General features: G+C 40.3%; 1 protein-coding gene across 8 annotated transcripts in view; it reads right to left on the bottom strand.

Annotated features, from left to right (window-relative positions):
* The window catches only part of nrxn3b (neurexin 3b), a 232,691-nt gene that overhangs the window by 145,648 nt on the left and 60,203 nt on the right, over window positions 1–26,840 (bottom strand). For 5 of the 8 annotated variants that reach the window (XM_028396932.1, XM_028396933.1, XM_028396936.1 and 2 more), the window contains 4 exons: window positions 24,990–25,428; window positions 22,013–22,396; window positions 3,053–3,256; window positions 26–140 (listed from right to left, as the gene is read on the bottom strand). In XM_028396932.1, coding sequence (XP_028252733.1) covers window positions 26–140; window positions 3,053–3,256; window positions 22,013–22,396; window positions 24,990–25,428 — 1,142 coding nt within the window. Of the gene's footprint in view, window positions 1–20; window positions 141–1,457; window positions 1,485–3,052; window positions 3,257–22,012; window positions 22,397–24,989; window positions 25,429–26,840 lie in introns of all 8 variants that reach the window. The other 3 variants (XM_028396930.1, XM_028396931.1, XM_028396929.1) reach the window with 1 other exon arrangement.

The following is a 26,840-nucleotide window of genomic DNA, read 5'->3' as shown; positions in this document are numbered from 1 at the left end:
AGAAGGAATATACACAATACCTTCAGCCATGTCCTCATCCACCAGGAGTTTGAGGTTTTTACCGCGGCGGATCACTCGTACCGAGTGCCACTCATTGTCGTTGAGCTTTTGTCCGGCATAAAGAACCTCAGGGCCCTTGCCTGAAGATGAGGGTTAGTTAGTGAAGGGAGAGGGGGAGGCAGCAGCACAAACCAAATCTTTGTTTTTTTGTTGTTGTTGTTTTTTTTAGACAAAAAAACAAACATTTCCAAGTTTAATTAGACATAAAAAGACGATCTAATCTTCAACTGGTGTTCGGATTACAAACTTACTTATTATTCAAGTTCATACCAGCAGAAAGGCTAAACCGATTATTTGCTGTTACTCATTGGAGGACTCAAAACAAGAGCTTTTTTCTTTTCTTACGTATCCTCTATTAAAAAAAAAAAAATTACATTGACTACATTTTCACCAAGGTTTTTAAATTTCTGTGTAATTAAATGGATTAAATAGATGCTCACAGTGTTTAGGATTATTGTGACGTTTTATGAGGTATGATAGGTAGGTGGGTGGGGATATTTTAAGGTTAGGTAATTTATGGATTCAGCCACTAGAGGGCAAGCCAACCCCACTGAGTTTATTAAAAGTCCTTAAGGACTTTATTCAGGCAAACAACAGTGTCGTTGTGGGTTGGTTAGAATAGTGGAAACCATGATTTTAATCAGGCCACTAGTCCTATGACAAGGAATGTTTATTTCACCTATGCAAGTATTAAGCTATTTTTTGGGTCTTTGTTTTAGAATGGATTCATTTAATCAGGTCACATCTGTGAGTGGGACCATGCATGGGCCTTTTTTAAAATTTAAACTTTGAAACATGATATCTATATACATTTGCCTTTAGTTAGTAGAAATCAACAAAATCACTATACACATGCATCAACAATGTGGGAGAAATTAGCATACACCTACACATACCTGAACTCTCCCTACTGTTTCTCTACCAGGTTATTAGCTATTTAAATGTAATATCAACTAAGAGTCCTCTTCATGAGTAAGAGCATGTCTTCATCTGTGTATTACTCTATAGACTTATCTACTGTAGCATGTGTTAGAATAAGGAATACATAGAAAACAAGGCAAGTAAGAAACACTGCATTATATTAAAGTGTAACTGAGCAAACAAAAGAGCCAGAAAGTGCAAATATTCTGTGAGTAGCTATAGGCACACAGGAAAAAGATTTAGTACTAGTTGCCTGAATTCATTTTAAAAATGGGCCATTTAAAATATATAGAGTACATTAAGTCAGATTTGCATAACTTTGATCTCTGGCTATTACTTCCCCCCTCCCCTCTTATCTGAGAAATCCTCTTATCAGTCCCCTGCATGAACACTTCCCTGCCCCTACATCTTGCACACAGGCTATAATCAAACATTGATTGAAGGAAGAAGGCTGCAGAAGAAGAATGTTGACTTACTGGTGTTACAGTTTATCCTGACACAGTCTAGATGGGGAGGGGAGAATAAGTGACAGATGAAATCGCATCCTTCAAGGTTACAGCTGCAGACATCCAAGAGCAAGAAAAGCCACCTTCCGGGGACGGTCACATGACACAGGCGGCCATTTTAGCCTACTTGGCTACTAATGGTCAATATTATTGGAAATCCAAACTAATCCAGTCCAAATCCTTTAATCACTATAAATGTATCAAATAATATTGTCCCAATCCTGGTCAATATTACTGTACTGATTAAACTTTTTTTTTTGGTTAGAACATTATGGCTTCATGTTTGATTTCAAAATGGTCGCTTGCAATTCAATGGCCACATCGATTTTGCAACCCAGCACCTGGAGCTGAAACACTAGTACTAGTAGCCCACTGCATGTCGTAAAGCTGACATTTGTTTAATCACATCAGAAGGCGGAAGACTTTTCTCTAATCAAAAGCTTCAACTAAGGTAGAGTTCGGAACCTGTGTTTGTTCAGGTGCAGGTTGAAATCCATGTGACCAAGCTCTTCATGTGCCGTCAACCGCAACAGAAAAGTGGGAGCAAACAGCCGCGTGCCACACAGCACTAACACCGTACAGAAGGGCTAAAACCTCCTAAAGAAAATGGGTTATGATTTGAAATGTATTTACACATTGCAAGAAATATGGATGGAGTCCATATTTTTAGCATCTGTGAAATGGGTTAGCAGTTCAATAGTTAAAAAAAAGGGTACATTGTGTTCTGAGGTGTGTACCCATAAGATTACTGTTGAGAGTATGTACTCTAGCCTCGCTGGTATTAAATGCCTGCTCTCTACTTAAATGTACCACTCATGCCACCATCTGCAGGCACGCTGTGTGCTGTGGCATCGGGCTGTTTGCCAGACGGGCCGCAGGCTCTGGGCCTTTGAAGGGGTGAGTGCCATCTTTGAACAAGGCATGGGAGATGCCAGCTATAGACCAAGGGTTACTAATGGACAGAGAAACATGAACCCGCTATCATGAGGGAAAGAAAATAGGTAAAAAATAAAGAAATAAATATAGACCACAGGAAAAAAAAATAATGCATTCTATCAGTGCAGCACTAAAATGTAGAAACGCCCACCTGCAGCTCTGAATAGATGGCAGACATTAGTCTGAAATGTTGCTTTTTTTGAATTAATGCATGTGTTCGGAAGTGCCATCTATTGAAATGATTGAAAAAGTGAAATGTTGTGCCCTTTGGAAGAATCTATTATCTATGTAAACAACAATGAGCATGACTATAATGATCTGTTCCAAAGATGCGCTGCAGAGCATGGATAACTGTGTTAAGAGTTAGATTGATGGGCACTAAAATCTACAAAGACATCTAGGCATCAAGGCAGAAAAAACTTACAGTCCAGGCAATTCAAATACAAATCATGCAACAACAAAATAGACAAACTGGTTTAGTATGTGTTAGGTATTTCGATATATATAAGATCTGGACCATAAAAAAAAAAAATGTACAAAAACACACACGAAAAAAAATAAAAAAATAAAATAAGACCACCCCCTGAACTTGAAAGGAGGCGAGCCAACAGTGACGGCTTATACGATACCTAGGTTGACCGTCAGCTTGACCCTTCCGCTGTCCAGCTCGAGCCGCAGAGTGTCTGCTGATTCACGGGATGTAGCGGCCATTAACAGGCCAAACGCCCGCTGGGACATGAAGCGCAGGGAGACGTCCTCAGCTTCGGTGTGCATGACATTAGGTATCACCACCTTCATGTACATGCTACCATCGAAAGACAGGATGGACGCCTCTGTGAGAAGATAAAGAGACAAAGTTTGCCATCAATATTACATAAACACTTTCTATACTTTTTTCTGTACAAACTAAAAAGCAACAAAACCCCAAAAAACTTCCATTTGTCTGTGTACGTGCTCAAAATAGAGATACTGTCATAACGCAAGACAATATGGCATTATGTTGCTTATGCTTCACCTTTCTCTGACAGCACTGTTTATGCTACTTCTGATAAGACAAAACAAAGTGTGTGCCACGAATGCAAAAACATACATGTGGAGAAATAAACTAACAATCAAATTCCAACATGGCTGCATGCTTGTCTCTTAAATCTTGTCAATGAGAAACATAAAAACATGTACATGTGCTCCACATGCTTTATTCATCACCATCCAGTGAGTGACAGACAGTGTTGGAAGGATACTGGCAACTCCTCTTCCTATATGTTGCTGGGTGCCTAATCACAAGGTATTGTTTCGAAAATGTAAATTGAGAGAAATACATACAATAAACCAAATTATATAGAGACAAAAAGACTAAATATATCATGGAGGTCTGAAGGCTGCTGAGACTATGACTAGGCAGGAGAGATCCAGAGTGAGTGAGAGGAAGAAGGAGGAAGACTGTCAGCACACTGGAAACCTCTTGGGGAGAAGAAGACAGATTAAAAAGGGTATCCAACCATGAAATACCTGTTTTGACACCTCAGCTTTTAAAAGAAGGAAAATCGCCCCGTGGCCTCAGAAATGCACCACCATTTGGCTGCGTCTAGGGAAACGCCGTGGCTGAAGGTGATAAGTTTCGCAGCATCACATAGTACAGACGGGTTGTACATGTAAATAATGAAATGTTGCCTGACACATACATACGACAGATGAAAGCTCTATTTGAAGGCCGATTTTGCAGAGAAGAATGTTTATTTATGCAAAAACTCAAGGCATTATAAGTAATATTGGATTTTGCTTCCATGTGATATGTTGCAAAATTCACATATAAGCAGTGTGAAATCACCATTCATTTCACCAAGCAGTGCAGGGCTAAAAAAAAAATCCCACATTTGTCTGTGTTGCTTTCAGGGCTGTTGTAAAATCCATTCCATGAACAAGCTGTCGACAGTGTGGGTACAAAAGCCTGGAGGATAATGAAACCTTGGCTCACCATTGTTCTACTCAATTTTCCTGTCTTTGTGTCTCCTTTTTGCTCTCAAGTGTACGAACATAAAGAGTGCGGTCACACATACACACATGCATGCACCATAAGCCCGTCCACAGACAGATCCCCTAAGTGACAGAGCCACATATTGATTTGTGAGCCAGCTCCCAGGCTAGAACAAAAATCAAAACAAACACGGTGAGAGTCAATCTACTGCTCAACACACTCAAACTGATAAGAAAGGAATGTGAGAAGTACACCATGAAGCAAACTGTGGTGTCCACTGTGGAGTTTAAGCAGACTTCAAGGATATGCCAAGCTGTTTATGGCCCTAGCAAAAGCTTACAGGTGGCAGAAACACACTACAGTGATCCTGCAACGTAGGCATGGAGAGTACTAGTGGAATACACCTAAATACACACAAATAAATTAAATAACACATATAGTCATTTATTTCCCCGGCCATGATGGTGAACCCGGTCCTGACTGGAGGATTTGAATGTCCATATATGCAATGAGGACAGGAGGAGGAAACTGCTTATTTAATAAGAGAAAACATTTTAGGTCTTTTTTTGTGCACAGTTTCCTGTTTTACTGCAAAGTACTTTCCATCACGACTGACTGGCATCGATCAGTCTCAGCTGGGATCTGCTGTGTTGTACTTAAATGGCTTTTTGATGTCTTCAAAAGGAAAGTAAAGTTTTTAGTTGACTGAAGTTCAGGTATTTTTATTCCCATCGCACGTCTTTTGCTGCTTTGAGAGGTAGAAGCTAAGGATAGGCTGGGTTTATTTTGAAGATGTCCACCTGCTTAATTTAGAACTACTGAGGGGAGGTTCAAAAAATAAAGAGAGAGAAATCTCATAAAGTTCAAAATCCCAAAACAACTGACTGGGAGTGATTGACTCACAGACATTCTCTGTCTCTCACTACTCGTCAAATACGGTATATTTAACTGCAATTAAGACTGCACATTTTACTTGAGCAAAAGTAAAAGATCAGATGTTTGGCCAGCAAAATGATTAATTTATTAGTGATTATTATATTTAAAAAAACATGATTTTAGATAAAATAAGAAGACACACATACAGGAGCTACAGCTGCTGGTCATTGACTATTTATTCCCCTCAGCAGTGTCCTCTTTTTTCTTTTCCAGGCTCCTATCTTGTGGCCTGCCTACAGCTCTGCAGTACTGAGGACATCTCCCTGTTCTTCCAAGAAAAATTCAAAGTGACATACCAACCTGCCTCGGCTGCACTGAACTTTTTACTTCTATTATATGTCAGTGTTCAAACAGATGTAGGAAGCTTACAGCCCCTCTCATCAAATGTTTAAATTATTTATTTGAATGATATCACAGGCACATGCTGTTGTCCCTTTCTTTTTCTATGTGGATGACACGTCACTATGTTGTACTAACTCAAGAGAGAGCGAGAGAGAGAGCAATTTCATTACTGATGATCATTTTGCTCTTTAAGTCTTCCAAGGTTCCAGCTGGTTGTTTTCAGGAGGTATAACAGCTATTCAGAGAATGTTCTGTCACTGTGCGAAGCTTAATCGTAGCTCTCATAGCAATGGTGGAGCTAGAGTTGAACAAGAAAGCAGCTGAACCAAACATCACTTAACATTTGTAAAGGAGCAAACACAGAGCTTGTGCACAAAGCCAAGCTGCTGCTGTGATCACAGTCATTCATACCCACTGTAAAGCTAATAACGCGCATCAGCCAGATACTGCAGGTGACTGCACTCCACCAAGCCCCAGTGTGTGTACATGTGTTTAAACCTGAATACATAAATCTACACATGCAGCCCCATTGGCACAGTGCAGCTACAGTATGTCTGTAATTTGGTATTTTAAGAGAGATATCACCAGCAATGAGGATGTCATTTCAGATGGTAATTAAGCTGCTACTTGTCAGTCTTGTGTGTGTTTGCATGTGTGTATGTGTTTTCCAGTGAGCCCCACACTTTACATAATTAGCAGTCCAAGTGAAGCAGAATATGGAGGAGGAAAGCTATTAAGTGAGAAGCTTCACAAATATTCAGGGTATAGAGAGAGGGGAGTAAGCTAGTCAAATCTCTTCAGTGCACACACACATACACACTTTAGGCCTATTTTCTTTCACTACATTTTCCCTCTCCCACTGTTCCTATTTACTTGCCTTGTGCTGTAACCGTGTAGGATTATCTAATCTTTTCTTCCTCTAACTGACTGACAAGTCTTTGTCTTGATAAACAAACCAACAAGGGCCTTGACTGTCATTGTGGCATTTCATGTGAATGCCTGTCAACCCTTCTCCACACACACACACACACACACACACACACAAACACACACACACACATACTTCAGTGTCTGCTGTCAACAGTCTTTAAAGTTCAAAAATCACATCCCCATCCTGACAGCAAGGATAAGGACACTGATAAAAAAAAATCATACGAGCACTAAGTGTGTATTAGTCTCCTTTAGTGTGCACGCAGTGCAGAGTGTTGACGTGTGCGCTTGTGGGCTGTGTGTATACATACTAAGGCAAGAGAAAATGCCTTCGCTCGGAAGTAGAGGCTCTTGGCTGTGGACGTTATCCACAATAATCCTCACCACGTGATTCACTCTGGGAACACACACAAAAAGTGCTGCTACAACACAAGACCATCAAAACGGCCGAATACATCCCAACAGAGAACACTTGAAGGTCCACTTTTAAAGGCACATGCTATTCAAATAATCCAATCCCCCTGTGAAAAACACAGAGCAATGCACAGACTGGTGTTACAGTTAAGTTCTAAATTTAAGTACAGGGACATCAGTGCTTACATTTACTCTAAATATGCCCGGCAGCATGATAGCCACTATTTATATGCCCTCAAAACACAAAATGACCTTAAAATATCACTGAGGAGTTCAGCTGAAGCAGCTTTGTGTCACTGATTACTTCCAGTGACCTTATGCTGACTTTAATAACATTTAGCGGTTGTTTCAATGTCAACATTTACATTTCCCTTGGCACAGTGATATTTTGTGTTTTTTTTTTTTTTTTTTGCCTCTTGGGGTTGGAAAAACTACCAAATAAGCCTTTTTTACACTGACTGCAAATGATCATGTTGTTAACACAGTAGCTAGCTTTCAAAAAAGCTCTTAATGGTCTGCATTTATACACTGTTTTACCCGAGTGGTACTCAAAGAGCTCTACAGTGCTTCACAGTCAGCTATTTGCACACACCATCACTGAAGTGGACCACCTGCTCGACCACCTGGACCACAACTGAAAGCACCAAGTGGAAAAAGTACAATAATTACATTTACGGGCATCCATGCTGTTAGCAGCAACCCACCGAATACAATTTAATTTTACACATACATAAAATATCATGCTTTAAGAAAGTCTGGAGGAAGTAAGAACTTGTCACTATACATAAAAACCCTTCAACTAAACCACAATGCTGAGTCTCCAGTTGTAGGATATAGTACACACTAAGCACTTTGAAGAATTACATCCTCTACAGACAGCCAGAATTCAGGATGAGGTCAGTACACTCGCAGGGATTATCAAATATTCCGACATGCTCAACCTTAGCAGGCTGAGATGAATCTATTGGGATATCAAAAATCATGAGGGCCAGTGTAGAGTCAATATGGAACAGTAAGCGGTTTTGTGCATCAGACATATTGAATAGGCTTTAAAACAGGGATGAGGTAAATCTGTAGGGCTTTATCAGCATGTGACAGATAACACTGCTATCCGCAACAAGCGTCTGCACATTAAATATCTGTTTTTTTTTTTAAATAGAGGACATCCTTTAGAATCATTATTCTTGCTGTGTTCTAGGGCAGGAACATCACAGTGACTGAATCATTCCCATGTTGTTTTTTTTGCTTAAATCCGCTGGTGATATAAGTCACAGAATGGTGTTGCTCTACAGTCTCCCTGGTAGTTTATGCCACTGTAAGATGGATTATTCAAAGCCAAGCAGCTATATTTGACCTAAAGGATGTTGAAGCTATGATTGATGACATGTTTGTGATGATGTATGGGAGTAAAACACATATAGGACCTACACTGTGTAACAAAGAAACAAGCTCACACACATATAGGAAACAATGTGTAAACTTTTAAGTCAGAGAGGACAAACTTAAACAGTGTAAAACCAGAGGAGACATCAGTTATTAGAAGAACAACAGTAGGGTCGGCGCTCCCTGCTGATTGTACAGACTGCACTGTTACAATCTGGCAACAAACACTGAAAATAGGATCATGATTTCTGAAAACTGCTATGGGCTGTTGTGATCCTCTGCTGGGGGAATTTGCTGATAAAGTAGGTTTGATTTATGGTTGGTGTTTTCCTGTGCGTGCCGTTGTGTTGCATTAAGCAGGGACATGCCGAATGCATTTGGACGCGTCGAATAAGGAAGAACGTAAAGATCTAAGCTGAAACAATTCCCTACATGACTGATGTGATTAAAGGTAAGGGATGTAAGAACTGTGACTTCTTCTCATTTTAATTGACATTTCAAAGACATGGTATCATCTATTTTAAATTCTGCAAATCAGCACTATAATCAGAAAAACTGCTTAGTTTTGCTGTGTGTTTAAAGCCTGACCAGAATAACTAATAAATAAACAAAAAAACTAAACTCACAAACTTCTGGTACACCGAGCTCTGTCTCCTTCCTAGTGTTTAAACCACTCAGTGTGCAAATTATACGTGCACCAGCTACCTTCATAGGACTCCAGAGAAAGAAAGAAAGAAAGAAAAGCCTCCTCTGCAGCTGCCTGATGTTCATCCTGACACAGCAGGAGGTGTTTGTTTAGAAACTTCACCTTATAAACTTTTAAGAATTGGAGCTCTATCCACACTACAAAGAAAAACCATAAAATACAAATATGCTGCAAGCACACCTGCACGTACACACAAGCCATCAGGGGGCAGCAGAGTCATAGACAGACAGCTGCTATACTGCTGACACTGACACCAGCAAAGTGGAGATGAGGAGGGTGAAAAGAAGAAGAAAGGTAAAGTGAAAGAATAAATAAGTGAGGAAGAGAGAGCAAGAATAAATTAAACTGACTGACATTAAAGTAAACATGGCAGCCGCACTCCTTGAGTATTATGCTGTGTTAAAATAAATTTAGAAAATGCAAATTCAAAGCATTTTGTTTAACATGCAGTCTCAGTTACAAGCCCAAGAGTGCAGAGTGCTATCACCAGCAAAGGAGTACAGTGTATCCTCTTATCTCTTTACTTTTTTATCCTAAAAATCAGTTGGCCCCTCTGGGATCCATCCACCCTGCTGCCGGGAGAGGTTTGGAGACTTGTCAATTTCTCAGATGGCCGAACACTGAAGGCTTGATTTCCTCTGTGTGTTCGCTCTCTCTCTTTCTGTGTGTGTGTGGGAGAGAGAGAGTGGGAAAACCACACAAGAGGAAGACAGTTGCGTGCGTGTGTGTGTTGTAGAGAAAGCAAAAAAAAAAAAAGACAGTAAATGAAATGAGACACGAGATACAGAAGAGGAAGATGGAAATGGTGTAGTCACATCCTTCCTATTCTGCCTAGTGAGCCACAATGAGAGTGTTGGGTTTACATAACCCAGCACAGTTCCTAAGCACACATTTAATTACAAATGGGGATTAGGGAGCAACAGCATAACGTTCCAAGCAGTGAAAAAACTGAAACGAACAGATCGTTTTTAAAGTGCAGGAGGATCTGTTCTGCTCCCGGGTAAACATTGTCAAACAAATCTCTGTCTCTCTGCTGCTGCATCTTTGGCATTTTCAACAATTCAGTCAACAGTCTGTACATTGCCCCCCCCCCCTCTCCATCTATCCACTACTACCTCAACGAGTTCTTCCTTCTTCCATTCGCTGTACGAATCTGTGCAGCTGATTTGCGTCCGGCCCTACTGGCATTGTGTTCCAGCGCAGTAGGGCCGACTGTCATCTCGCCGTGAGTCTGTCTTCTGGCGCCGCAGGCAGGAAACACCATTTTTTTAATGGCAGGCGACTCAAATCTCCTCAGCAGGAGAAGAGAAGAGAGGACATTTCACTTCATTTCTTCCAGCATGTGTGGGGAAATTACCACAGCTGGAACAGCAGGAATTAAAATTCAATCTACATGACCTCCAATCACTTAGGACCTTCTCTCTGCAAAACCATCATTTCAGCAAAAGGAAAGGCAGCGAATAAAAGGATGGTGAAATTAGGATGAGCCCATTGAAGGGTGGGGAGAAGAAAAAAAAAAAAACCCGTCTTATGCCTACAGCAGAACCACAGACCTCAGCCTGAAAAAACACGTGACAGGCTCGATAATGCAATAGATCCCAAGCCCATTATTCTGCTCAATCTAACGATTATTCAACATCGGCAAGAAGATAAGTGTAAAAAGACAAATTGAACAAAGCTGAGACAAAGACTAAAAAGATGTCATCGTTGGGACTGAAAAATATTCCAAAAAAAACGCAGGCCCAGGCATTTTTTCTACACCCGGCACAATACAAGCAGCTTCAGCTGAAAAAGGATTAATTTAGCATGCTTCCCTAGGCTGCAAAACTGCAAAACAGCTTGAACGCAGCCACATGAAAACCCAGCAGTTAGGCTTAGATATGTATATGTGCAGTTACGGACCATACAGCTAAATGAAAAGAAATTGCAGTCACATCAGAGAGAAAGAAAAAAAAAAAAAAAAACTTAAAATGGCAACACATCCACTTACATGCCTCGGAGGCCATTTTGAGGCTATTGTAAACTCTCTTTGTATCCACAGGAAGGATTGAATATGTATGAACTGACATGAACCTATGGTATTCAAAGGCTCCGTATGTACTAAAAAATTCATGCAGTGTGTCAGACACACCTTGACACATCTATTCTAAACTTACTCGGTCTGTGGTGTCAGGGATTGCTGACACTTTGCAAGACATAAGCACTTGAAAGTATTTTCCTTCCCCAAATCTACCACACATTCATTCTCAATATTTTATGGTGGGGGTTCTTTTCCTGCATATGGGAATGTCAATCACACTGTATGCTTGTTAGTTACACGCCAGAAGAAAAACAAACATATCCTGTTGTTTTATCTTGTGACATACACACACATACATAAACACGTGGTGAATAAATATGAATTGTCTCATAGCTATCCTGGACATATAATACATCAGTTCATTATCAACCTAAATTGACTGTGATGAGATGTGCTGTAGTAATGTTATACGTAGTGATGAACTGCAGGTGCAACCGCTGCTGATGCTTCAAATCTACCACCTGCAGTGCACTACAGAGGCATCACACAGGCATCATGTGCTAAATGATGCGAATCAGTTACCACATCCAGAGCCGGTGAGCCTGTGCTGTGGGCTTTGTGGATGTGAGGCACGACCTCAGATAGAAAAATTTTAAATAAGAGAGAAGAATCCAGGATATACAGCCTGTTAAGTCTGTTCATTTAAAATTACATTAAACAATGTTACGATGCAGATGTAGCTATATAAAAAACAACACATTTGGCTGTCAGGGAGAGCAATAAAAATAAATGCAGTGCCTTGTTTTGCAAAGCTGATAGCTAAACCATGTCTTTATTCTCATCTGTCACTGTTGTAAATTTGCTGTTATGCACCTCATTTTCTCCATTTTCCTTGTTTTTACCGTCCTCCATTTTACACCCCACCCTCCCCTCTATCGGCCAGGGCAGACCTTGAAGTGTCATTTTCTCTGTCTGCTGAGATAAATGCCCCAGCAAAGGTGCTTATCACCTGTTATAGGTGCGAAGAGGGGAGGAAGGTGAAGGGGAGTTACTGTACAGCGGCAGAGAAAGGGAAGGGTAAAAAAATGTGATGGATTTATTTTACTGACGCTCAAAGATGAACATTTCCTGTTCTATGGCTGTTTTACAGGAGAACAGCAGGAATTTGAAGCTGTTTTTACTTCGAGTGGCAAAGCTGAGGGCGGTCCATAGTGCTAAACTCCTGGGTTTCTAATGGCTCCCTTACACTCCCTCTGTGGATATCTTTATAACACTGGTAAAGAGTCTGGATGGCTGTAATTGTTCTCATTCGATCTCTCTGTGTAATTATGGCTTTCTACATATGCCAAACTCAAAACAAAGACAAACTGCTGAAAAAAGTTGAGGCACTGTTTAGCGTAGACAGCTGCACAATTGTCAAACCTTGAACATTCGTCAAGAATTCTTTCATCCAAATTGTCAGACGCTGGATGGACTACTATACCATACCTGCCTACCAGCAAACAGAAAATTCACCTTGGAGATGGAGCAACAAACATTTCTTTTTTTAAACGACCATAAAACCATCGCTAGCTCTCAAACTCTGTCAGCAGTTTACTTTAAGTTAACTGAAGCAGATTTAAAAGTCAGGAGACACAACAAATGGCAAAACATTCCGTGTTTATACATTAAACACAGAATAGGCAAACTGAGTTCAATTCTGAAACGTACAAATTCTGTCTTTTAGGGATGGTACACTTATGTTTACACATATTCTCCCATCCCCAGGAAGGTGCACAGGTATGTACCTTAAAAAATCTACTGTCATTGTTATGATGGACTGGATAAACAACATTATTTGGAGTTTGGTAAAGTAAAAGTAACCTGGCGCACCAGGAAGTTTGTCACTTACAGTCACAAGTGTGCAATGAAAAGTGTGTTTTAAAATACTTGGATGCATTGATTATGCATTGATGCATAAACCATCTATGTACAAACTGCATAACTTCCAGCAATTTAGAAAAATATACTTAATACTAAATACTACACTAAATACACTTATTTATTCCTAAAAACACCAAGTTTTAGCTCATTGTTTGCATTTGTTTCTCGATAGATGTCTTAAAAAATATAAATACATCACTGACAGTACAAAGAATAACAAAACAATAAAAGACAAATAGATATATATTAGTCAGACTACTTACAAAATACTGCACATGTACATGTATAGGTCTGGATTGACTTGTGGAATCAGGATCATTTCTGGCAGTAATTGCTACCTGACCACAAGAAATGAATCAGAAAAAGGCAGCTTTACAATTATACCAGACCTCCTATAGGGAAAGATCAAGTTTTTTTTTCCCTCTGAGGGTGAAAAAGACGTTTTAGACATTTAAATTAGGCCACTCTCACATCACAGGAGCCAGCAGTTACCGAATATGAGGAACCAAGCTCATTTGAATACAAATGGATTTAAAAAAAAAAAATATTAACAGCTTATCAATGTGAGCGATGGTGCAGAGGGGGATCCCAACCGTTTGGAACTACCTTAATCCCACAATGCTGTCATATGTTTCAAACACTAAACATCACGCAATGATCCAGAACTGTGAGCAATGTGTGGGACGATTTGTCAAGAGTTCGCCGAAGTGGTTAAATACTCTGAACAACACAACAAGTACAGAACATTATTTCTGTCACAAAATATAATTAGAAAATAGAAAAAAAGAGCCTTTTACTGAGAAATTACTGCATGTCACATCAATGCAAATGGCATGTATGAAGGCATCGAATATCAGTGTCACCCAATCTCTGTTCTGCAATTACTACCTGTGATTAAACTGTAAAAGCCATGTGGCAACCTATTATTTCACTGCCACTCTGAGTGAACATTGAGCAAAATGAGCAGGTAATTGCAATTGTGTGTGTGTGTGTGTGTGTGTGTGTGCTGGTGTTTCAGTCTTCAGGTGGACCAGTGTGATTGATGTGATTAAGACGTTTATGCTGGTATGTAATCACATGCAAAAAAAAAAGAGGAGCTTGTGCAATTTCATCCAAAATTCTTAGAATCAGTCATCCTTTTGATTTATGTGTCTTCAAATTAAAGCTTACATTAAATGAATGATGCCAGTGTGATAAGATGACATGTACTTTAAGTAGTGCATTGCCTCCAGGGGAAAAAAAACATAAAGAGAGAGGAAGTCTCAGCGCCACAAGGAGTGATTTTATCACCCGATCTGCGGTGGACAAACTTCCAGTCATCAGCTCAGGCCTGGAGCCATCACTACTCTTCTCCACTGACAGTAGGGAAAACACAGGCACTTACTGTATGTGGGCGGTGGCATCTTGTCAGGGAAAACGCAATATGCATTAGACACAATCCAATCTGTCTCCAGTGGACTGGTGTGTGTGTGTGTGTGTTGCCGGCTGAGTTTGATTGTGTATTTTTGGAAAGTGTGTGTAGAGATGCAGCAGAAAGGCAGAAAGAGGAGAGTCTCAGTGGGATTGCTTGGCGCTGGGATGGCACACCGTCAGACAAACACACTTCATTACAGGCCTATTTACCTGATTAACTGGGCTACTTTATCAGCTACTGTACACAGCTCTTTGCAATACACAACTGTCAGCAACGCCTCGCCTCCCAGAAAGCTACAGTCCCACACACCCACACAAACAGACCCACACACTAACACAAAGCTTCACTTACTGACTTGTTCTGACTCACCGGATGTAGACTGTGGGTATAAAGCCTGCCATTAGCTGGACATTTCAGCATCCTACTTCCCGTCTACCTACCTGTGTGTTACCAGTTTCTGGAAACAACAACAACAACAGGCACCTCAAGCCACAAATGGCAAATTTGCATCCTGCAGTAAAGCAGGTCTGCTTTCAATGAACGGCTGTAAAGTAATTTCATTAAACTTCACTCAAACTATTTCAAAGCCACACACAGCTAACTAATGGTCTGTACTGCCTGACTTCTATAGCACCAATTTATGTGTATTATATCTTCCTAAAAAATATATTAAAACATTCAAAGTCCCATCATACTAGCTGTACATTCAGTCTGCTCACACGCAGTGCAAAAGTGCCAAATTCTGCAGTTCCCCAAATGACCTCCATAAGTCACTCTCCATTGAACCCCATGTAAAAATGTCCAAATATACAGCATGTGTTTTAGTCTGAGATAATTAACCCATTGGGCATTTTTTTTTAAATATGACTTCAACTATTTAAATTACAACTATGAATAAATAAGAGTGCAAGCTGCTAGCTTATATTTGTCTATGGCTCCACTAAAACAAGATTTCCCTGACAACCGGTTCCCCCCTGCACCATTACTGCATTCTGGGCTTGATGCCAGGCAAGATAATAGTTGGTTTGAAGAAGTTTTAACAAATTTAACAAAATTTGTTTTTCTCTCTCTCTCTCTATATATATATATATATATATATATATATATATATATATACCAGTATGAGAATCAGTGCAGCCAGACCATTCACTGGCACTCAAACTGTGCTGAAGCTACTTCCTGACTGACTGTTTGAATGACTGACTAGCTAGTTGAAACAAGGCCCAACATGGCATTCTCCGTCACTTGGCAGACTCAGTAGATGACATCAAATATACCTCCCTGTAGCCTTGAATTAATGTCACCTCTTACAAGTCAGTCTCAAATACTACCTGAATAATCGGTTGTACGGTAGTTTTCCTTATGGGGAACATTTAGGTAACCTTGTCATGTAATGGAATGTAACGATCAAAAAAGGAGTAAAGCCTCGAGCGTATCTCCCAAAGACTAGAGAGGACAAGAGAGGACAAAGCCCACCTTGAAACATTACCATTACAGGAGAGTCTCTCTGTGCTTTCTGTGGATCTGACTACAGGCTATTCCAGGAGAAAATCATTTTTCAGATCAACTCTTAAAGTAATACTAAACCTGCATGCCTGATTCGACCCAGTTACACAGAAGACAAACTTTGGAGCTATGTTAGAAAAATAGCTTTTCTTTCTCAATTTAGAGAATGATCAAAACTGGCACAGCAGAAAACAAAACAGTTTGAATAACTAAATAATGTGGTTTTTCCATTATAAGGGCAACAAGTTCCCTACATAACATGCTAATACAGGTCTGCAAAGGTGTATTTTGAGCAAATGGCTTCTTTTTTTTTTAAATGCCATGTGTGTCTGTCGGGAATGCACTGAGCCAGGCTCCCCCATTTGAATTTATATCGCAGGCAGACAGGTTTTTGGCAGGGATACACTCCCGGTCACAACCCTGACAATGGGGGTCTATCAGGGCCAGGACCCCCAGTACTACACAGGGGCTACAGGAGCAGCAGAACTACTGCAGCTCTGCCAGAAAAAAAAAATATACACACAACAGAAAATGCATTCATTCTTTGCTGCTTATATACAGTTTCATATCCAGTGGGTTCATGTAATATTCACACATATGCACAGCAGCTGGCTCCCATGCTGACACTACATCTGCTTATGCCATACCAAGTCAGACCTCTGATCACAGGTGCTGTCACGTCTCATGGGCGGGGTTAAAGAAGACATGCCAAGCCACCTGCGTGTTTATGTGCGAGAGAGAATGAGACAGAAGACAGAGACAGAGGAGGAATAACGAAGGGAGTTGTAAAACATGAAACAAAAAGGAGGAACCTCAAGAAGCAGAAGAAGAAAAGAAAAAACGAGAAATCATCTGTATACTAAAGCTGGCACAGATACCAGGTTGAAAACAGAGCAGACAGCCATGCTGTTGTGTGTTAGTTGTCGCCTGGTACAATCTTTGATCTCCTCAAACAGTCTAAAATATCTGTCAGGCGGCATTTTCGTTCTGGTAAATAGAGCAAGAAAATTGCCAGCTTTTAAGCTCCCTGTGGAAGAGAAGGAGTTACACAGAGCAACGTGCTCTGTTCAATACAAATATGACAAAATCATCTTGAGACCTTCATTTCTGATGATTTCATTATTTAAATATTATTATATTTTAGATCCAAAAATATCATCAGTGTAAAATGTGCTGATTCTACTTCAATGGGAACTAAGTTTTCTTCAGTTATAAAATCAAAAGTGGTACACGAAGAGAAGATTTTTCACTTGGATAATAAAACACAGTGTGCTCTTCGTGAATCAGTAAAGCCCATGTAGACAAAATACTGTAAAACTTTATTGTGTGTGTGTGTGTTCCTGACAGCAAAGTAAAGATCTCTCTCTCATAAAGGTGGGTCCTTTCTAATTTAAATCTGTCAGCTGGGCAATTGCTAAGAAAAAAAGGAATACCAATGCCAGAAAATTGGAGAGCTGTTATGTAGGAAATCCTTCAGTTGAGACCAGATGGACAATGAATAATAAATATGTGTTTATATCTCAATCTAAATCAACTGAAACTTCAAGCTGTGAGCTGTTAGGCTTCAGCTGTCGGACCAGGGGACATTGGCTGGCCTCCCACCACCCAGCTTGTGTAGAAAGAACCACAGATGAAGAAAATCAACTCACCATCCCGTTTTAACAAACATATTTAATTTTTAAATATATTAAAAGGGCAATTGGCCTTTTATCTCTACGTATGTAGATGAGTTTTATTATTTGTGTGTCCCATTTGACCACAAAAAAAGCAGCAAAACAGGGTTTAGTAAAGCTAACAGCTCATTTTTCCACTCAAGATAGCGTTTTTGGTATAAATCCAGGTCCATGTGGATAAACTCTAATCCATCTTGAAGGATGATGAGATGGATGATATGTGTGACAGCAAGAGCCAGGAAGCATTTTCCTGTCTTTATGCAGCAGCCTATGAATAGTAATGTAAAATCTATGTGAAACACATGCAACACAGATGTGGACTGAATAATTTCTCAATCGAAAGAGGTCCCCTGATAGTATTAATCCCGAGCGTAAAGGGTTTAAAGAGATAAGGAGCTGCAGAAACGATCAATAGAGTCAAAATCATGTCATAGCGATGTGCTTGAAACGGACTAGTGGTGGGGAGAAACTTTAACGTCATTACGTATTTGGATTTCAAAATGATTGGAATTGTAATGAGTTACATTACTGAGGAAAATTTTGTAACTAAATTACAGTTTCTTTTGGAAATGTCCATGGTTACAGCATCCTCCCTCTAAAGCAGTAAGCTGCATACCGGTAGCCTTCTGATTGGTTCTTCTGTCATCTGTCACCTGCTAGTGAGACAGCAACAATGGCAGCGAAGAATGCATTCATGCGTTGGAGGTTCAAAAAGCATTTTTACCCAGACTGCAGATAAGGGCCATAATATTATTGTACAGTGCAAGGAGTGTTTGCCAGCAATTAATGTTGAACTTGAAGACGCATCTAAGGGTATGTAGCCTATACACCGACATCCACAGGTGTGTTAGCAGCCTGTCTGCTGACCCCTCACTTCAGTAAAGAGAGAACTACTTTTCCAGAGTAACCTTCCCAACACTGGCTGCGACCTGTTCATGGATCACACAGTTTCTCCAGAATTGCAAACCATGCTGTGACAGTAGTCTGAAAGCTTTTTTTTTCTACAATAAGCCTGTATACGTCTGATTTTTAAACAGGCTAGAGCTACACAAATTAGTTTTGTTTTTAACTGTGTAACAACAGTTTACTGTGATTGAACTTTTCCAAACATCACAATATGAGAGGTCTATAATATAAAGTGACAAAATCTCACAAGGAAAGTCAACTGAAGTTAGAACAAAGATAGACAAAAGAACTTATTTACATTCCAGCTGAAAGTCAACAGCAGAGGCCAAACATTCTGATGTAAATGAATAACCTTTGTTAAACCTGGGTGAGTACTGCTCTCTATCATTTCACCCCCTGTCTCATCATACAGGCACAATTCTCTGTACTGTATACGCATGCTTGAGATCAATAGCAAGTGCCATGTGTGAATACATCTCAGCGGTTGTTTCATATTGTCACGAGGGAGCTCCGGGGTCTGTTTAAAAGCTTGGCAAAGATGGAAAATAAACTCTTCTACCAGCATGACTAATACAATCCTATTTGTTCCAAAGTGTTACACACTCATTTTAAAGACAGAGATGCTGCTTTATGCCTAACATTTCAAATCAAAGGGCTCTATCGCTTCATCTCAAAGTCTACTGCTACTACTGAGCAGGCATATTAGCTTATGTGTGAACTCTAATGTGTGTAATTATTAGTGAATGTAGATGCTAATAAGATCAGACACATTTATAATTTTAGTTTCCCAACATCCAGGAATTGTGGCATTGGCAGTAGAGTTGTGATAGCCCATGTGCAAACAGCAGCTAGAGGTCTAACAGTCAGGATGGAGTCAGATAAACTGAAAAAAAGGTGTTCAATTCACAGCAGTTATTCACAAGTGATGGGGAAGGTAGTGGAAGAATAAAGCTTTTCTCCTTTAGAGAATGGTGCTGAGAGCTGTCTTCACACTGGTGGCTACAAATCACAGCTCTCAGTGCACTGCCCAGTTTCCTTTCTGACCCGTTACAGTACCTGTGGCCACAGGCTCTGGTGTAGTGACCGAAAAAATTAGATTGCTTACACAAGCGGCAGAGATGAGATTCCTCCACAAACCCTTTCTCTATGTGGAAAAGTGCCTCTGCACTAACAGCAGCTCTGGCTGAGATGGTTCAAACTGTTCAAGCCAGACCACAGCGTAGACCAGAGCGCACCAGAGGGATTAATAATCCCTGAGGAAGAGCGAGATGGTGTCCTTGCTGGGGGGAAAAGAACATCTAGATACTGTAGCTCTATCCACAACTGTTACGTCATTGAAAAATCAGGGCTTGTTCTCATTGATGTCTCAAATTTAAATAAAGCATATCATATATTCTGAGCTGTTATCAGTGTAGTTTAAAACTGGGACAGTAGAAAACCTAGATGATCTAAACCTACTGAAGAATTACTCCTTTGGAAACCAGGAACTTCTGTCTTGCTACACTTGCTTTATAAGACTTACTGCACGGTAATGACTCCACATTAATATAGAAATGTTTGCTATGTATGGCACCACAAAAACACACTCACAACTAGTGAACTGACTTTTAAGTGCAAGTAGACTTAGTGCCCTTTTACAGATTCAGTTTCTGATCATCAGTTTACTTGTTCACTCATTGACTCTACTGTGCTATCACCACAATCTGCAGTGAAACACAAAACTCTGAATACCTAAACACTGCATGGGATAAATACTAATACTTCAGCATTTGACCCGAGAAACTCAAATCCAGGAACATGTATTCAGTCATGACAGCATCCGCAGCATCAGCACATTCACTCATACCTCAAGCCTCACCCTGCTAAGTAAAAATCTACTGCTGAACAGACTGAAGCTTTGTTCTACACTCAGAGAATTGGAGGGCAGGCTTGCTGCTGCATGGGTTATCACCCGGCGGCAACAGCACTCATTGAATGCAGAGATATGACCATTCAGAGACCAATGTGTGGGAAGGAGCAGAACAGGACAGAAGAAGAATGATGTGAGGGGGTGGAACGTTAGGGACATGTAACTTCATCTTTTATTCCTGCGGACGGAAGGTCAACGAGGCATACTGGCTCTATTTGAGTGTTTTTTAACCAGCTGCCATCACAGCAGCCCTATTTCCTCTTCTTGTGCAGATACGACATCATGGAATTGCGAACTAAAATAGGCACAACAGTCAGGCTAAGAGAAGGTTAACTGAATCAGACAGAGCCAACTCCCCAATCTCAGCTCCCTCTGCGATTTCAGCTCTTTCACAACAATGCGCTCTAAATACTTCCAATGCAAAATTAACATTTTACACAAATGATTTATGACAATGCATTTCGAACTCTCCTATTCTGTTTTCCTTCCCAAACATTTACTGCAGTTTGCTCTGGTATTCAGTTACAGTATCAACAGCACAGAAAGTGTTAGCCTCCACCTGATAGTATAGTAAGTATAGCAGTCTATAAGGTATTCAATGACACATTATCGTCTCACCCCCTATAGTAAAGTCACACTTACTGCTGGTTATAGCAAACTACTCTCCAGAAAATCATTATTCCTCACACAAGTAAAATTCTTTACAGACCTCAAAGTACATAAAGCCTTCTACTGAACCCCCAAAATCTCTGTAAAAGAGTAAAAAAAGTAAAGAACAATCTGAACAATAGTCCGATAACACACTCTCCCACAGTTCGGAGTGTCCCTATCTCTGCTGTCTCATAAAAACTTTATGCTGCCAAGCTCTTAAAACTCAGACAAGGAGAGCCCATTTCACCAGCTGGGAGAGGTTCAATTTCTTCCCAAGAAAACAAAAAAGGGAAAAAAAAGGCTTCAAAAAGCCACTTGGCAGAAAAAGTGAAATCCTATTAAATCTTTCAGCAAAGCTTCCTATAAATAATGTGAAGAAGGCACCCCAAGTAACACTTCTGGTTGTTGTTTGTTTAAACAGAGAACTGTCCACTTCATGAGAAAAAAACTATTGTTAGTATAGACAGCAGCTCACAGTCATCACTGTGACTTTACCAAAAAGAAAAGAACTCAGTAAAAATGCTTCACTGCAATTCAAAGGGTTGAAGTGAGGCATCTGGACTTGTAGAGTTTTCTTCCAGACTAAGAATCTTCAACAGCATATTTCACTGCAAATAATTATGCAACTTGTAGCATAAACACCAGCACACAGGCTAAAAGTAATACCATTCATATGCTCACACATAGCATACCATCCATTCATCATCTAGTAACCCGCTTTGTCCTGCAGTGCAGGGTCACAGGGGGCTGGAGCCTATCCCAACTAACTATGGGTGAGAGGCGGGGTACACCCCGGACAGGTCACCAGTCCATCGCAGGGCTAGCATATCATCAATCATGCAAATAAGAGGCTGCCTTAACCTCTTTGTGAAAGCAGAGAATGACTGGTAAGGAGCCTCACCTCTCTCACAGGTACTATCCCAGAAGCCAGACCCGGTGCAGTCACAGATGAAGCGGTTCCATCCCTCCTTGCACACCCCACTGTTTTTGCAGGGGTTGCTGTCGCACTGTTTCCCAGTCACCTTGCTGCATGACGACTTGATGCCTGTCATGTTCTGTGACTGCGCTATCTGCCTGATGTCCTTGCTGCGCCCGTCGATGAACAGATCCCGGACACAGCCCACATAGCCGTAGTTGAGCATAGCAGTCCAGAGCTCAGTGGGGAGCACCAAACCCACCCGGCTGTCCGGAAGACCACCCAGATAAAGGTCACCCTCCAAGTCCAGGATCTCATTTTCTCCGCTGGCTGTGAAAGGGGTCCGGCGGCTGTTTACGGAGATGATGCCTGGAAGAAGAAAAATCAACTATTTTCATGTACAACACTGCAAAAACGCATGTTAACATATCATATAAGCAACTCCTCCACTCCTGCTGGTGAAATGTGATAATGTTTGTTGCTGATTGTGTTTTTAAATCAAGTGTCATATACCCTTTAAATAATCTGTCAAAAATAGCGTGCACTTTTACTAAACTCCTGAAATAACAGAAACTCATGTCACATTTGTTACCACCCATTCACAGTCCTTGAAACTTCATCAAGAGACTGACAGCCTTATTCTGTTGATCAAAGCGAGAACAGAGGTGAAAATGAAAGTGTTTTTGTATCCAAATGTTCTAAAAACATGGGGGTGCATAAGCAGCAAAGTTGTGAAAGGGACTGACAGAAATAGTGCTGAACACCAAAGTGTGGTCTGAGTGGGTGGAGGTGCAAATCTAAGTATGGCATGCCAAAATTGCACTGATCACCTACTATGTAACACTCTCCTCAGGGGAGCTCTATTTGAGTCACTAAATTGCAGAATACAGTACACACACACAAAATAAAAAACAAGCTTGCATCCAACAAAATATCCACAACTTTGCACACGCAACACAGAAAAGTCCCAATAACACATAGCGAGCATCACAACAGTTTATATCCAAAAGTTTAGAACCCCGGCAAACTGGACATATCGCTACTCCCCACAAGTGCCTTCATTAGTTCTGCTACACTGATCGGGGGAGTGGCAAACATCTTAAAATGATGAAGCTTTCATCTGTTGTGCAGAACTGATGCTTAGACAGTGTATTGGGAGTATATGTTAAAGTAATAACTGGAATAATTATACAGAGCTGGAAGCGATGTAACGAAGCAAAGTTCAAAAATTAAGCTACGAGTTTAGGAGAAAAGTGGGTATTCTGAGATAAAATCTCAAATCTGGTAAATGGTAAATCATAAATCTGAAAAAAAATCCATCAGTTCTTCAAAATCATATTTTGTGTGTGGTTTAGGTATAAGGCATTTTTATGCCCACAATCACGATATCAGGACCATCATATAATCACAATCATGTTCAATTTTGTAGGACCTCCTTATTAATGTGGCATTCACTGTTACTTGTTATGATAGCGATCATGATGGCTCGTCTTATGTGACTATTTCTCAGATTTTACAAATTTATGATCATAAAACCAACAATAATCTAAAAAAGTACCCTAATTAACTACTCTAAGTCCCAGTTTGTGTAGTTTTATTTTCATGAAAAGAAAAAATGAGTCTCATCTCTTTGAATACAGAAGAAACTCCTGCATTGGGTACACGAGCCATATTTTTGCATCTCTCAATCAGTCCTTACCGATGCTAAAGTAACCATCAGACTTTCCAAATGGAGTTATGTGAGTTCTCACAATGCTATATTCACCTTACAGCCTGACTGAGAGATCCTGGCTCTTTGTGGACAGGAAATTTAATTCACTCACAGTTCCTATTAACATTTCACTCCAGCCACAAGTGTGATTATGCCTGTTCTTAACCATCCCTCAGTCTGGTATCCATATATCTGTCTCATTCCTCTCTTTCCCTGAGAAAATCCTACTTTCTGCTCCACTATCGCACTGGGGGCTGTGCCGGTGATTAATCAAAGCAGCCAGCTCTGACACACAGCTAAATTGGCTGCTCTAACCTGATATATAACACAGGCTGTAACGCCGACTAACACAACCGAGTTCTCTAGAGGATCTCACCTAATGCAGAGATTGTGTTGGGTTTGGAGCTCAAGGCAACACAAGTTTCTAACCCTTTTTTCTCTAATATAATCTTCTTCTAATACTTTCTGTGTATTTGGCCATGTTTTGAGGTCAGAGGACATACGGATGGTAGGAAGCGACGTGGAAATAGAGTTGGTAGCTATCTAGAGAGAGGTACTACTTTATCCTGGCAATAAATCATGGCTGAAATTAATATATTGAGGATGTTTGTATCGCACATGATGCAGGAAAAAGATGGAATAAGTCTTAGCTTAGCCAGTGTTTCCACTGTGAATATACCATACTTTGTAGTAGTATTATACTGTTGTACCGAGGTATTAAACAATTTCACTTTTTACTTTTATCTATTTCATTACAAAAGTGTTCATTTCCTGTTTTAAGCAATTATTGTAATATTACCAGAGTTAAGTTTAATATACAACCAAAGTCCCTGCAGCGGTACGACAAAGAAATTTGTTATTCTACATTGTGTATTTTTGAGTTTATTGTACAATGTATTTCCTTTGTTTTGACTCCACTGTTTCTCAGTTTGTTACTTGCCCTGTCAGCTCTCTTCCAACAAATTCATACACTGTGCTGTTCAGCCAAAGGCGACATATTTTTAATTGAGCAAGACGTTTCATTTCCTGGTGGAAGACTTTCTTTTTTTTTTTTTAAAGTTTAGTGTGTTTGTGTGAAAATATGTGGCTTTAACAAGATGCTGGTGACATCCTAAAACACAGAGCTGATCTGAGTTTAACAACATTTACAAACTGAGACTGTAATGTTAAACATCTGTGAAGTTTCAGCTATGACACCTTTTATGAGAATATGTGAATCTAAACTACTCCTTTCTTTTCCCTCTTGTTTACCTGAGCGACCGTCTCTCTGGATATCCACATGGTGCCAGGAGCCATCGTTGACTTTGGCCTGGGTAGCTTTGACCTTGATAGTCCCTGAGCCCATGTCTAGAAGCAGATACAGCCCACCATCCAGCAGCTCCACAGCAAAGAAGTCCACCTTGTTGTTCTTCAGGCCCTTTGAATCACGTCGGTCCTGGGGTTTACCCTGAGTGAAGAGTATCAGCCCGTTGGGTTCGGAGGTGCGGAAGTCAAAGGAGATGGAGCCAACGCGCTTGGTGTTCCATTTCGGCAAGGCCAAGTAAGAATCCGGGGTCTCAAAGTTGATGGGGTCAAGCGTGGGAACATTTTCGCACTTAAAGACAACATCACCTTGGAGTTTCATTTTGGGGTCAACAATGCGGGCAAGGCGAGACAGCTCCAGGCGGATATCGTTGTTCTTGTACACCACCTGCAGAGGAAAAAAAAAAACATTCATCCCTGAGAAAACTGTATTACAACAGTTGATATTTTCACACTGTGTCCCTGTAGGAGACGATTTGCCTGTGCAGCAATGGCAAAAAAATATTTTTTTTTTCTATGTGAATAAATTGTACCCCACTGTGCTGTAATATCACAGGTATTATTACACATTGCAGATTTGAAGGCAGCTGGATCGATAAAACTAATATGGTGAGGTTTGTTCGTCTCAGTCATTTTCTATTTCAACTTCAATTTATCCACTGAGATCATACACAAATGCGTGGCTGTATTCCCATTCCACTGCACGCCGACAGTGTGAGAGGTGATGGCTAAATTATGAGTGAGTCACTCCTTGCAATGCTCAAAAAGGCCAGCCTTCTGAATCAAGGGTAAAAAACCCCCATGGGAGGATCTGTGACCCTGTGAGAATATACCCAATATCATACCTATTTACCCACAATAAATTCACACCAACCCCCTAATCCATCAATGTAGAAAGCAGCCTCACATTATAGTCAACTACAACAAAATACCACAGAAGAGGGGAGCTGAATATTGTCAAATGGAATCCATTGATGCGGAAAATTAATGTTTTTTTTTTTTTCTCTTTTTTCATTCTGTGGAGGAAGACAGGCTTTTTCTGGTATATAGGGCAGTGTGTGCGCAGGAAACAGCAACACTGTTAGAGGGAGCACAGCTGTCAGCAAACAGATTTTACTGCTGCGGGATTACTGATAATCCTGGAAGATTTGACAGTAAATCAACACAGGTGACCCGGGAGCCGAAGAGGACTGACGACAGAGAGAGAGCGAGAGAGAGAGAGAGAGAGAGAGAAACCCAGACAAGCTGGTGAGAAGGAAACACTGCAAAAAAAAAAACAAAAAAAAAACATGTCAGGAGACAAAGAGTAAACAGGAGGAGAGGTCATGAAGATTAAATGTTGTAAGTCCAGCATGTGCTTTCAAAACTTGTTTCTGCATGTAAGTGTGTAAGTTCTGTATTTGTCAATACTGTTATTATCCAGAACACAGACCCTCGAACTTTGTTAATGTTCTGGTAATGCACCACGGATTACTAATTTCATTTCATTTTATCGTAAAATACTAAATAAACTGAGCAACAGACCAGGAAGATAATAAAAAAAACAACAATTGGATACTCAGGAAGGTAGACTTTATAGAGCAAAGGCTTGTGAAGAAGTTGTCCTTTACATGTGTTGTAGTATTACAAAGTCCTAATTAAGCCAGGATTATACTTTCCACATCAACACGCGTGATGTACACTCTGTCACAGCCAATGCATGAACATCTATGTGTTTTTTTCGTCCACTAGCTACCAAAGTCAACGTATTTACATCATCAGCTGCTGATGCTGCTGCGTGTGGAAACAATCATTTGACAA

Source organism: Parambassis ranga, chromosome 24 (assembly GCF_900634625.1).
Source record: "Parambassis ranga chromosome 24, fParRan2.1, whole genome shotgun sequence".
NCBI classification, from domain to species: Eukaryota; Metazoa; Chordata; class Actinopteri; family Ambassidae; genus Parambassis; species Parambassis ranga.
This window is presented reverse-complemented; position numbering and strand designations above follow the sequence as displayed.